This window comes from Notothenia rossii (assembly GCF_949606895.1).
Source record: "Notothenia rossii genome assembly, chromosome: 3".
NCBI lineage: Eukaryota > Metazoa > Chordata > Actinopteri > Perciformes > Nototheniidae > Notothenia > Notothenia rossii.
Genome location: NC_136901.1, coordinates 81,271,902 through 81,285,838, shown reverse-complemented (window position 1 = coordinate 81,285,838; position 13,937 = coordinate 81,271,902). Strand labels below are relative to the sequence as shown.

General features: G+C 43.0%; 1 protein-coding gene across 7 annotated transcripts in view; it reads right to left on the bottom strand.

The window, feature by feature from the left end:
• Positions 1 to 13,937, bottom strand: part of pcdh19 (protocadherin 19) — a 54,428-nt gene that overhangs the window by 18,207 nt on the left and 22,284 nt on the right. For 4 of the 7 annotated variants that reach the window (XM_079670516.1, XM_079670520.1, XM_079670522.1 and 1 more), the window contains exons 3-4: positions 5,446 to 5,503; positions 3,531 to 3,716 (exon numbers count right to left, since the gene is read on the bottom strand). In XM_079670516.1, coding sequence (XP_079526642.1) covers positions 3,531 to 3,716; positions 5,446 to 5,503 — 244 coding nt within the window. Of the gene's footprint in view, positions 1 to 3,530; positions 3,717 to 5,444; positions 5,504 to 13,937 lie in introns of all 7 variants that reach the window. The other 3 variants (XM_079670517.1, XM_079670521.1, XM_079670519.1) reach the window with 1 other exon arrangement.

The window sequence follows — 13,937 nt, the reverse complement described above, 5'->3', positions numbered from 1 at the left end:
ACTCGAGAGATTTAACAATACATGAATCTTAATCCTTAAAACCATGGCTCATCCATATCCGGGAGGAATTAAAGTGTGAGCTATGACAATCAAAGGAAGTCGAAAAAAATAGATTTAGCTCTCTTTGTCACCAACCCCCTCGGAGTCTGTTCCCTCGCTTCTCCCTTGACACTAATGGTTCTACAGAGCCAAAGCTAGCATGTCGCGCATTTCAACCAAATCCCCCTAACTTCACAGACATGCCTATAAAGATAAAGACGAATTCATTTCATATGGCTCTTCTTCTCAGTCTATAGTTACACCCATATCAGCCATTATTATTCTATTGGCAGATATGTCAGAGCCATTACATGTTAAAGATAGCCTTTCCTTTATAGATTTTAAGAGATTTAATGTAATTTGTTCTTCAGATACTTCCTAATCTAATCCACTGGATAGGGATATTTCAGGTCAGGTTTTCAAAAAAAGAGCTCACACGCCTTTTTAGACTCTTGGCAGGGATTCAACAAAGAGGCATTTGCTCAGTTTTAAGTCCAAAATCTCTTCAGAAGCACTTCGCTGAAAGTTACCTTGGTGGTGGCTGGAGCAGAAATAATAGCTGTAGTTGAAAGCGCATCAGTGAAGAAAAAAAACACAGCTCTCTTTGATGGACAAAAGCCAAATATCAAACTGAAAACTAAATTGATACAGAACAAGCCCACGGTGACTCAGCGCACGGCTAGTTAGCAGCTGAGTCTCGTCACACAATTGGATTCCCACATGAAAGCTCCCAACATGATGGGAACGCAGGGTGTTTGTGTAAAGGTAACGGCCTGTCTCCTGGGCAAACATCACCTTTACATGGTACTGGGAATGGTAAACATTTGCTCTGTTAAAGCCCGGGAGTTTAACCCTTCCTCCTTCCCCCTTCCTGCCTCCTTTTGTTCTTGCCACTTAACACACACTAAAAAAAAACAGAACAGTAAAAAAAAAGAAAGAAACAAGGCTCCTCTCTCCTTGGCTTGTGTGTGTTGTTGTCCTTTGGCAATTGCAGTCTCTAAACTTGTTTTCTGCTTTAGCAGGCAGGAGACTCGCAGTATACAACATAAAGTCCCGCAAGACACCTAAGCAGCACAGTGTTTAGTGAACAGGCCTATTTGTTTTCTGACGATTCCCTCATTTCAAGCAGGAGAACATGCAGATAGTGTCCATTTCTGTCAATTAAGACAGATGAGCTCAAAGTGAAACCACATCATCACATGACTGTAACCGCTGCGGCTCTCATATTGTATAAACCTCAACTGTTCTATTTCTGCCTATGTCCTCAAGTGAGTTTCCACGGAAGAAAATGGAGGAGGGAAACGAGGAAGCTAGTGTTCTCCTGAGGAGCGCCACGAAAAAAAAAACATCATCTAATACAACAGGAGAGACAGATTCAAATGTGCCTCATGCTGAATCTGCCCATCTCTGTCAGCCCACTGTGCCCTTTAACTGTGTAATTACTCGATGAGATGGTAATAGAGGGACGATTTCATTTGCTCTGTCATTACATTTCTGTACGTGTAAGGATCTTTGGTCTTTTCATTTAATAATTATGAACAGCCTCTTATTACTCTCTGGTGTGACCACTGCTGCTGACTGACTACCAAAACAAAAGCAGCTTCTAGTGGAGCCATTTTGTTAAGACCTGGCTGAGGAAAACGGCTGGCCAGAAGTAAGACAGTAACTGGAAGGAATAAAAAAAAAAAAGGAAAAAGGAAAAGCCAATAACAAACCACCTAATTGTAATTCAAAACAGATACTTTGTTATCATCTATTTGTTCTGGTCAAAAGTGGACAGCACTGTGAAATAGCCTCGTGTTTGTTTACCAGCCGTTTGGACTGCATTACACATTCAAGAGGCATGCATTCATTTTGCTGAAACAGATACAATCATTGGTGGTGTTAATGAAAAAAGAACTGCCTCAGAGAGCTCTTCCCACTTGTAACATTTCTCATGTACATCATTTCTAATTGTCTCCAATAATGAGACGACCAGTAGAAGACCTGTCAGCATGCATTTTTTAAGGCAAATTATTATTTTGCGGGTTGTGAAGTGATTACCGCTGGCAACAAATAGTCAGCAAATTCACTTTTCATTGTTCATTACGGTCTGATGCAGTACACGTTTATTCTAATGGTTACCACCATAACTCCTGACCCTGTGTACGTCTATCTGTATTTCTCAGCTCATTACAATATATGGGCAACTGGCCGTGAAGGCAGATCCATTTGTATGACTGTATTCCCCATTAGCATGAAGTTTAGGTTGCCTAATGGTATTATTCCCTAGTCAAACAACATCAACAGCCAAATTACTCAAAGTGAAGCATCTGGTAAGGTAAATGTGCCAAAGAACAGACAAGGAAGAGCCTCCATGTCTATTACTGCTTCTCCAACCGCACCCACACACTTCACAGTCCTCTGATAAAAATAGATAGATAAATAATACATTTTAAAAAATCCCATAATCTTCATTCCTTTATACTTTTCTTCAGAAACTAGGATCCTTTTCATTATCTCTCGCTCATTAAAATGTCTACCCTATAAGAGCAGAGGAAGAAGAAAGTAGAGTAGAGAGAGAGTAGACAGCCTTACTGGGGCAGTGTTAGTAAAAAAAAAAAAAAAGGAACCAAAATAATGAAAAAAAGAAATTTGGCAAGTTCCCAAATTGGAGCACAGCGCATATGTAAAGTTCAGATACAGCGACTGATATCAGAGAGTGCTGTCCTCAGGAGTGGGATTTAAAATATCATCCTGGGTTTCCACCTCACTCTGTATATAATATCTAATGTTAGTATTTCTGAAATGCCTGCGTATTTCACACAAACACACTCTCGTGCTCTGCTGAGCTGTTACACCTGCATGTGGCATTACCTTTGAGCTTGGTAAATACCCTCAGGTGCATATAGTAGATTCTTGGTCTGCTCAACTCTTCCCCTTACTGACCCACTCTCTTCCTCAGTTTGACTGGCAGTAGTTAAGAATCAGTATGACCCTTACACTGACTTCTGCAACCAAGTGGATGTCTTTTTAAACGGTGAGTCAGAAATGAAACATCAACATTAATTCCCTGCTAAATGATCCTACTGAATAATGGATGAGGGCATGTGGAGATATGTAGATTTCCACCTTCTACCTTTGTGTGCCTAATTGCTGCCATTCAAGCACATCTAAAGTCGGTCCAACCCCCCCTCCGAGAGCAGACATGGCTTCTATCAGTCAATAATGTTGCCTAAGCTTGTATCAAAGGGTAGCCTTAGCTGTCAGAGATCTCTCACATTAGCCGCTCTAGCGGGACATCAAAGACGGAAAAAAACTGTGCTGTTATTCATACTTGCACATCTGAAGCTCGCAATGGGCATAATGCACCTTAAGAGATGCTCTTGTGGCATAAAAACAGACTCAGGTGCACAAATGAATACACATTGGTCTTATCTTGAAACTGGCAAAACAAACTCCAAAGGATGTTGCACACACAGCGCACACACTCAGACAAGCAGCAGTCTTACCTTGGTCTGGCAGCTGGCAAACATTGGGGGGGACAGTCATGTTCAGCACGTCATTGACAGCCGTGTCAACGTAGTGTCCTCTCTGGACATCATGTTCACTGTCGGTCTGGTCGCTCTCCTCGTGGCCGCTGTCCTTCAGACTGTTCCCCTCCAGGTCTTTGAATGTCGACGTGCTACATGGGGGCCAACAGGGAGGAGAGGGAAGATTTTGATTAAATGTCACATCACCTATTTCACATGCTTTCCTTCGTCCCCTTTACGATGATGGTTTGTGACGAGCATTCTGTCTTTCCCTCCTTGTCCCTTTTACTGTTTTTCCTATAAATGATTTAACTGTGGTCTATTTCCAGGAATTCAAAACAGATAAATTGTGTTTTTTTAGTTGTTTCAAATACTAAGAATACAGCTTCTGCAATTGCCTTAACTATGAAAAAAGGAAACGTTTTAAGCCTTTTTTTGGGTCATTTTTCAATTTCACAGATAGCACGGCAGCTTTGGGGTGTCTCAGACAAGGACATTTTGGATGGATGCACTGACTTCAAGGGCATCGCATTGAACAAACAGGAGGCATTCACTCACTACAATCAAACAAATACTGCAGTAATCAGGAATTCCTGGAAGTAAGATGGATGTAGGAAATGCTGGAAGCATACAAACTGAGCATCTGTCTTGGTTGGGGCTCACAGTCAATAAAGCGGGTGGGGTGGGGGGGGCACAATCAACAGCTGCACAGTAACAGCATGATTTCCCTTCATTTGATTTCCATCCCACTGGAACAAATTCCGCTTTACAAACAACACTAAATAGGGGTGAATATATGAACATGTGTTCTTGCAGGAGAGAAAAAATATATAGATGAGTTCACGCAGATGGAGAAAAGAGGTTATAAAAGGAGAGAGAGCGGTAGAGAGAGGAGAAAATGAGAGTAAACAAAAGTGTGCAAACAAAAAGATATGAAGAGAAAGTGAAGGACAGTACAAGGTAGCTGCATTCCTGGGCCCAAGCCTGAAATTCTCCCGGCTGGGGGAGAGGGCTGCAGGTAATGCTGGCTCTCTGATGTTATCACTGTAATTGCACCTGTCCCAGACCATAGGCTCACCGGCTCCTGGGGGGATTTCTTTGTAGTGTGCTGCAGAGGCCCACACTTGAACGCTCTTTGTTTACATTAATGCCGGAATCTTTAGGGGGGGAAATTGCCATAATAGCTTTTCAAAAGACTGGGAAGGCCTCAAACAAAAGAAAGGCTGGGATGTTACATAGCTGCAGGTAAAAAGGAAGATTGTAGTTTCCCAAGTGGGCTTGGTAACAAAACCCTGGCTGCAGGGAGTTATCATGTGACCCTAAAACCTGCATTCCCGTAACCCCCATCAAATATCCTGTTTCAGGTGGACTGAAATACAAAGCACAATGAAAACATTTATACCACACTTCTTCCACCCGGTGAAAACAGAGAAGATAATTATTGACTATTCATGAAGATATTCATGTTTTGAAAAACAGTGGCGGAAAAGCACTTGAGAAATCTCTTGAATATAATATAATCATTGAGTAGTTGTTTTAAGTCTTACACTTATGCAATTCAAGCCACACGTGTTGCTAATAAACTGAATTACAGCCGAGTAATGAGGTTACCTGTAAATATGAGAATCATTACTTGCTGATGCTGCTGCTGTGTGTAATCTAATAATCTGTGAGCGTGAGTTTGTGGCTCGTTTCAACAAATGTCTACTAAACGCACTATGGAGTAATGCTATTTATCCCCAAATCTTATCCTCCCATTGCAATTAAACTGAATGAGAAACATGCAGGAACACATGCAAGCTGCTGCAACGGTAGCGGTGCACTCATTAGATAAAATAATTACAGATAACAATGGTAACGAGGTGCTGGTAACAATTCCTAATCAACACATACCTTTTAATGAGGTGGGCTCTGCTGTTCACGTAACTGGAGTCGATGGAATAATTCTCCGTCTGTAAAAAAACGAAGCAAAGGGGTGGGGGGATGAGTGGGTGGGGTGGGGGTTGTGGTTGAGGGATGATGGGGGGCAAACAGAGAGAGGTACTTTTAATAATGGAAGCAACCAAAATAATGTTACCAGTAATTGGCTTTCAGTTGAAATGTTATTTTCCACAAAGGCCCCGGTGAGCAGCCTCGGCTTTCAAAGGGCTGAATCCTATTCTCTTTCAAAGCACACACACTGAGAGGCTGACTGGGAGTGGAGAGCCGAGGAGAGTGCTGCAGTGAGCCTCTCTTCTCCTCTTCACCCTCCCCGCTCTCCATCCCTTGCTCCCTCCCTCCGCTGCCGGTCAGCCCACCGTCTTTAAAATGGAGTCATTAGGGCGGACAGACTATCATGCAGACAGAGGGAGAAGAAAAGTTTCCCTTTTTTATTTTCTGAACTCTTCACTTTTACCATGTTTGAGAAGACATTAATGTAGAAATATTAAATAAATAACTCCAAGAGAAGTAGATGAAATTAAGAGTGTACCAGGGGAATTTTAACTCCGCAATTGCAGATGAAAAGACGTTCTGAATATGCATACGATAGATCTCTGACCCACATTACAGAACACAGTTCAAAGGCATCCTACATTCATTTCTTCCCAACATTTATTTAGCAAGGAGAATGTCTGACGAGTAAGAGCACATGGACAGAGGGGCGAGTGAACACTGAGCAGGTACCCCTGCTGCGCCTGCCAAGCTTCTACTCACACTTGGTAAGATGTCAGGGGGCCAAAGGGTATCAAAGCCTCTCAAAGGACTTCCCCACTCCTGCGAAAAGCCAGGACACGACCCTTTGGACAAAGTTTGATAAGATGCAGATGTTTTCTGCAGAAAGAAAGCAGAGCCTTCACTTAAAATTCCACGGCGCAGATACATCATGCTGATAAAAAAGAGCTTTGAGTCAATGGCTGAGGGAAGTCCGTAGTACCAATATCAAAGACCTGTTGAAACAAGAATCCTCTCTGATAAGAAAGGTTAATGCAGGCACTGAAGCAGTTGCTGATTATCAAGTGAGCTACACATTTGACACAGGCCTGCTGTTGAGGTAGCAGCGGCCCCGCACAGCTGTCATACAAGGTGACCAAACTGTGCCCACACTCTTCTCAGGAGATGTTAATGGGGTTGAACATTTTGAACTTTTCAGCTTCTCCGTGGAAATCAAACCACATTGCCAAAGAATCTAAGCAGTGAGGACAACGGCGCCGCAGAAATGTCACACAGTAGTCGAAGTCTTCTTGAGTCTCTTTTATATATATATAATATTAAATACATGAATAAATAAAAGTGAAGACAGATCACAGCAGCCGATGTGTGATATTTACCTCTGGCAAATAGCTCACATGACCTGTTTGCAGCCTATGAAATATGTAAGAGCTATAATGCTACCAATGCATGTCTTTGTTTGTTTAGATTTGCAATTTGATGCCATTTTCTGAACTTCAGAGACAACATATATGCTGTGCAGCATTATTATCCGGCTGATGCTGACTCTGTTCCTGTCTCTTTAGTTGCTTTTAAAAAAAGTTTGTGCGTGTATCGGAGATACAGTTATCCTTCAGTATTCTCAAAAGTGCATAGGTCTACCTTCAATCATTAGGGGCTAATCTGTTGTTTGCCTTCTCACCTCCTAATTATTTTTCCAGAAAATGTGTATAATGATCAGCAACAATGCAAGGGCAGGCCTCTGTTCGGGGTTTGCTAAATTATGATGCATTGTGTTTGCGCTGAAGGTTAGCACCATTCTGTCTCCCTTTACCATTTACCCCTTATTAAACTTTAACTCATTAATACAGAGAGGTTCAATCATGAAAAAGGAATTTAATTAACATTTTATTATTAGCTCTTAATTTGGAGCACACCATGTTTGTTCTCTTGTATTGCCCCTGACTCCTTTTGTTCCCGTTCAGCTTTACTCCATTAAATATCAAAGGTAACGGCGGTGGCAACACACTGCAACTCAGATTTGTTATTAATTAATGATTAACACATTTTAATTCATTTAGAAATCGCACCACATATATGTGGTGTTTCATCAAAGATGAATATATTTCCATTAAAAGAATAATAGATTTACGCTTCTATTATTGATCAATAATTTATATTAATAATTCTGTTATGCAATAGAAAACATGTGCTGTATGTGCCTGGTCCCAGTGAGGAAGAATTAAACTGCCTCATCTTCCACAGTGGCTGTGTATCCAGTGGGAGACTAATGAAAATGCAAGGCATGAGTAACAAGGGGCAAACTTCATTTAAAAGATAGAACATTTCTTGTGAATGTCACTGTGGCTGCAGCCTGTAATTGGTTTGGATGGCAGGTTGTGTGTAGAAACGACCTGGAGAGGAAGGCAGTATGCCCCGGCTCTCAAGCTATTCCAGTCCAGAATTGGAATTGTACTCTCCATAATGCAATACCCTCTCAGGCTTTTTACATTGAGCTCTCCTAAGTGTGTGTAGTAGGTACGACCAAAAGGAGACTCTTCATATAGTATTCAAAATTGCTGCTTCCTCTACAGCTCACGTTCACCCCGGCAGCTGCTTGTTAATAAAGGGTTCAGTGGAGATAACCACATTTCCTCAATTGAGGAAACTGTCAGTGGAAATACACAACTCCCAACATGTGAGTGTATAACCTTAGGCAATGGTGAGTCACTCAACAGAGCCTATTTTGAGGGAGAATCGGATGCATTAGTCCGTGATTCCTGTAAAGAAATGTAATGTCTTCCCCCACATTTCTGACCAACCTCAAATTGGAGGACATGTCAATAAATCTTCCTGGGAGGTCAAATTTCAGGCAAGAGGATGAGTACTGCTTAACTACAGCGAGGATGCCACAAATGGCTACTTAATCAGGTTGGACAATGTGTTGTTGTGATCTGAGCGGCCCCAGTTTGGCGGCCAGAGTCACTCTACCCCCGTAATTATTGTTCCGTTTCATCTGGAGGACTGGAGGGAGGAATGTAGTCCCTGGTGTCGCCGGGTGAATGATAGGTAGTGTCAGGATGAGTGGGTAAGGGAGTGGAAAGAAAGAGAGGGTGAAGATGGGAGGAAATGGGTGAGACTTGACCTGCGGGAGACTTGTGGTCCAGCTGCTGCAGCCCAGTAGCTTTCCCCTTTTCACCCTTTGCTTCTTTCTCTCCAGTAAAACCGGAGGCACAGGGACGATGGGCTCGCTCCTCTGCGACTGAGAGGAAAAGCAATCTCCTCGCCTACTTGCTGCCGTAAGATTTGATTTGCCTTCCTCCCAGCGTGACAATTGGTTCTGTAGTCTGGATGCAAGTGTATTCATTGTGTGGGGGCATGGGGAGCACCAGAGAGAAGAGGAGGGGTGGGGAGTGAAGACACCAGTTGTTACACCAGTAAACACCCGACAAGTTCAGCAGATGTCACACAGATAGGAGAGAAAAAGAGAGAAAAAAATGTCACACAGCTGCCCTACTGTATGTATTATTGAGGCTGATACAGCACAGTATAACATTTGAACAGGGAAGCAAGCTGGAAAGATATAGACAGATGCAGCGACATGCACTGATAACATACTGTATTCAGAAAGGGATGCAGGGTGATTCCATCAGCAATCTCTTTCTTAGTCAAGAATATAATTTAAAGTAGTTTTCTTTTACATTAACAGTTTAAAAAACGGACAGATAAGAAATCAGAATTCTGCAGTCTTTGCCAGGCTGCGACTGGAATAATTTCAGATTACTAAAGTACAATAATAAACCTTGCTTGATACATGATTGATCTTAAGCAAAGTCATCATTTGACATTAACTGCATTCATCCAATATGATTTAAACTGCTTAAAAACAGAAGGTATGTAAGCAGGGTGGGGCGGGTTGTACCAGACTGTGTCTGGAAAAATTGAGCATCTAAGAGAAGAAAAATTGATTTCAGGAGTGAGTGTTTCATGTCTGTCATGGATGCTACCCTTTAATGTCATCAATTTAGCTGACGAAAAACATCAAGCCGTGTTTGTTGTGGATACAAAATGCTCTTACTGCCACACTAAAATACACAATTTAAACATACAGAACAACAGACTAGACAGAATCAATTAAAACTGTCAGATCGAATTTTGCTGCTTCATTCTGTGTTTGAGCAGTCTGAGGTTGTGCCTCAGTCGTCGTTTATTTTCTCTGCAGCACGCTCATGGACTCCCTTCGGTCCCGGAAGGAAATGTTACACATAATGTGCCTTGTTATTGATATCCCATTGCTAAAGGGAGAGAGGAGGAGAAATAGATCCAAGGGGGTTTACAGGGCAAGCCAGTTGCAATTAGAAAATAAAAAGGCTTTATTATCCGGCTAGGTTTGGCTGTGATAAAGTTTTAAGAGTAGTGATGAAAAAAAAAGATAGAGGATGAAATTAGAGGAAAAACTCCACCGGATGAAAGATGGTCAGTCTCTTAAAGTGCCTTGTTATAGATGCATTTATTCCCCTCATGTAATGTTGCAGCACGGATGCAGAGTAGTGTGTGTGTGTGTGTGTGTGTGTGTGTGTGTGTGTGTGTGTGTGTGTGTGTGTGTGTGTGTGTGTGTGTGTGTGTGTGTGTGTGTGTGTGTGTGTGTGTGTGTGTGTGTGTGTGTGTGTGTGTGTGTGTGTGTGTGTGTGTGTGTGTGTGTCTACGGGTGACTTTCTCATCCTATACACTTTGACTATGAAAAGAAATGTTACACTTTGAGCCTCTTGCACATTCACATTCTTGCACACACAGACTCTCTCTTTCTGCTTCCCCACAAAAGCACGGCTCCGCCAATCCCTGACTTGCAGGACTGAGCTGGCGCCCAACCACTCTGCCTCTGCGTCTGCACCCAGCAGCACCTCCAGGCAGCTCACATCCAGTCAGAGTGACACCCATGACGGAGACAGAGACCACCAAGGCACCTGCTGGGAGTGGGTTTATGTTTTTGTCTATTATTATTTATGTGAGTATGAAGACATGCTCTTCGGCCCCTGAGCTGCAGTAACCCTCCACCCCTCTGCCCTCCACCCCAACGACCATTATCAGCCCCTTCTTCCCGATTATAGAATTTCCCATAGATCCTCTGCCATCTGCTAGATTATAGATTCCCCTCTTCCTTTATAGAGGGCAGGGCCCCTAAGGGAGGATCAGTGGTAAAAAGGGTGAAAGAGTGCCTGAGGCACATCCATGGCTGTGGATGAGATTACATTTTCTATTTTTGCCTGCTAAAGGGGACCTGCAGTGACGAATACAGAGAGTTGTTACCATTTAATATCAACTGGCTCCCCTGCAAACTCAAATTATACACAATCAATTGTGACAGAAGGCTACATGTGTGACAAATAACCTGCCACATTCTCTGCATCATTTCACTTCATCACCCATCAATTCACCCCAAACCCAGTAGCCCATTTGGGAATCAATCATGTTATGAAAGTGAGTGATTCTGTGCTGAAAAGGTTTTTAAATGCCCCCTTGCTCTGCTGTAGCTTGTACAATTCTGCAGCCTTTGTGAGTGGACGAAAATAAATACACTGGGTGAACCGAGGGCTTTTGTGAGGTCAATTGTATCCTTGACCACATCTGTTAGTGTTGTGTATTGTTTGAGCAAACTAAATAACAGCTCCTCAGGAACACAATGAAACAGATTTGAAAACACAACAGCACTTCCTGCTTGCACTTCCTCCTCGTTTTTCTTGTCTTACCGTGTGAAATCGAACAAACACTCATTCTGACCAAAACAATCACCCCCTGTCATAAAGGGAGGCCAAAGTAGTAAAGCTATAGCTTGTTCCACCTGTGTTTCACCCCCACATAGGAAACTGCAGAAGATATTGCGGCTGTCGTTCATTCTTAAAACAGAGACAATAGTCCAGACAAGTCTCCATGTCACTCAGGCCTACCGGCTCCACAGAAGTCCAGTTAGCGGAGATGTGATTAATTATACATACATTGATAGAAACAACATTCATTATTCATGAGCTTCTCAACGTCAAAGCTATTTCCCTCCCTTTCAGCATGATGAAAAGATTTTAAATAATAGGCCCCCTCTGCAGACGTCTGCATTCCAGCGGAGTCGGCTGACGCTAAAGAGGCTTAAGTCGAAGCTGTTGTCTTAGCAGAGAACCACCGCTCAGGACCAACGTGTTTCAAACTGTTGGTGGCTGTGTGGGTTCCCGGGTCAGGGTTTTTGTTTTGTCTTTGTCTTTAAAGACAAGGCTGTTGCTTTTAAGCCTTTCAGATGGGAGTTATCTGTCCACCAAGAATGAATAGGGGTGCAGATAAGGCTGGATAGAGTTTCATTTAACACCTGTTCCCGCTCAGGTCTGCGTGTGTTTCCAGACTTATTCTGTCTTCAAGTCAGAAAGAAAACCTGAGTCTTTCTATGAGATTATGATTCATGGTTTTACATAGTAAAACGGAAGGAGGGAGGAAAAATGTAGGCTGTTTCCTCAAAGAAATCGGCTTACTTTTCTTAAAGCCTGTGGAGCCTAATCAAACTCAAAAAGCAGGCACTTCCCCTTTAGGCAAGTCTTGAGAGATTTTCTTTAATTTGGATGTCAGACCGAAAAGTTTTCACACTCTCTCATCCCATTATCCATTAATATGTGTATGGCGCCACATGAGAGAGGTAGGTGGTGATTTTTGTGAACAGACTCCGGAAATGTTGAGTGTAACATCTAATCCAGGTAGACTTTTTGTTTGCCGGACGCTGTGGGAATAAGCACTACAAACATATATTTTCATTTAATTTGAAGGAGAGAATTACTAGATAGCAACTTCTTCCTCTCAGTTATGCCCTATATTAGCCTGTGTAGAGAGGGAGGGGGGGGGGGGCGCTGAATTAGGGCACTAGGAATTCCCAAGAGGTTTCTCCCACCTCCCCTGGGCAGGGACATAAAAATAAACATTCAGAGAGACTGCAGATTATGTAAACACATCTCTTTAAATGCTTACATGAGAGCAGTGACTGAATAAACAGCTTAACTTTGAGTCACTTTTGAAATCAGTAAACTTAGTATTCATTGTTGATTAACTCAATACACATGAGGACGACAGAAATGGGGAATCTTTGAGGAAAGCTGCACTCCACAACATGGTGGAGCACGACGCCTGCTACGTTTCCTCTCAGCAGCTTAAAGGTGGCTGCCAGTCACATCGGTGCTGCTGTAGTCTCCCTGCCCCCACTCCCTCGCTGTTTTACTCTCCCTCACTGTGACAAGGCATCTTTCCAGACATTTTAGTTGGATGGAGATTTGCAGCAACTCATTACAGACTGGGAGGCTCTGTGAGCGGATGCAGTCACTCGGAGATGGATTGAGTGGGTCTGTTTATTGACATGCCTTAATCTGACACTGGGTAAAGGGAATGAGTCACCGCCTCCAGATACACTACCACATTACAGCCACTCGGGCAAATAGGGAGGCAGCACCCAGGATACAAGTGGAACTTCATCAGCGCTCATTAATCCAACTACCCCAGGCCACTCGCTCAAACAAACCATGTTTACACTGCGTGCTGGCTGGATGGAGAGGTGATGGAGCTTTTCAAAGGGCATGTGTGCAGGTGCTCAGATCCGCAACGCACACACACACACTAATGCGCATGCTGTCGACAAACACATACCCCACACTCCTGGTCATCAAAAAGCAACCCGCCTACCTCAACCCTCTGAAAGCAATATCAGTGTACACCAGCTGCCTAAACTCAGTTGGTACACTTTGTCTCGGAAATCCGAGCAGGGGCACAAATCAGGGGTGGATGAACCATGCCAAGGTACGTATCACAGAAAGGGGCTTTTTATCAAACAGATGGGCACGCGAGATCTCTTTGCTCGCGTCACAACAAGGGTACTCCTATCAGTGATCCAGCCCAGTTAGCTTTTTGATCCAGTTTGCCTGCTCCAATGAGAAGCACATCTGGTGTTATTATTTGCGATGGTCTTTCTCGGCAGCTGTCAGTGGCGGGATTGACAGCAGAGTATTAGCTGCTCGCACATCACCACGGCATCTTTAAATCTAGCTTGTTAACAGGACGGTGACAGGCTGCCATCAGGGCACAGGCAGAACAAAACAACACACAACATTAAGTGGTCCGATGCCGCTTTGTGTTTGCTTTCCATTACACTGTTTATTACTTTGTCTGAAAAATGTGGACATGTGAATCCTATATATCTTACATTTAACTGCAAATTTACAAAAAGAAAAACTGAAACCCCAGGAAAAACAAAAAATATGTGAGAAATATGTTGAGCCAAACAAAAATAAATCTTTCTTGAAGAAATGCTCAGATACACAGTGGCAGAGGCAAAACAAGCAAATGGGAATAAACACGGTGAGTCAGAGAGGGAATAACACAACGGGAATTTACAGTGAAAGCGACGTGTTACACAAACACACAAATACAGTCGCAGTGGGGCAGAAAGTGGGAGCGAGC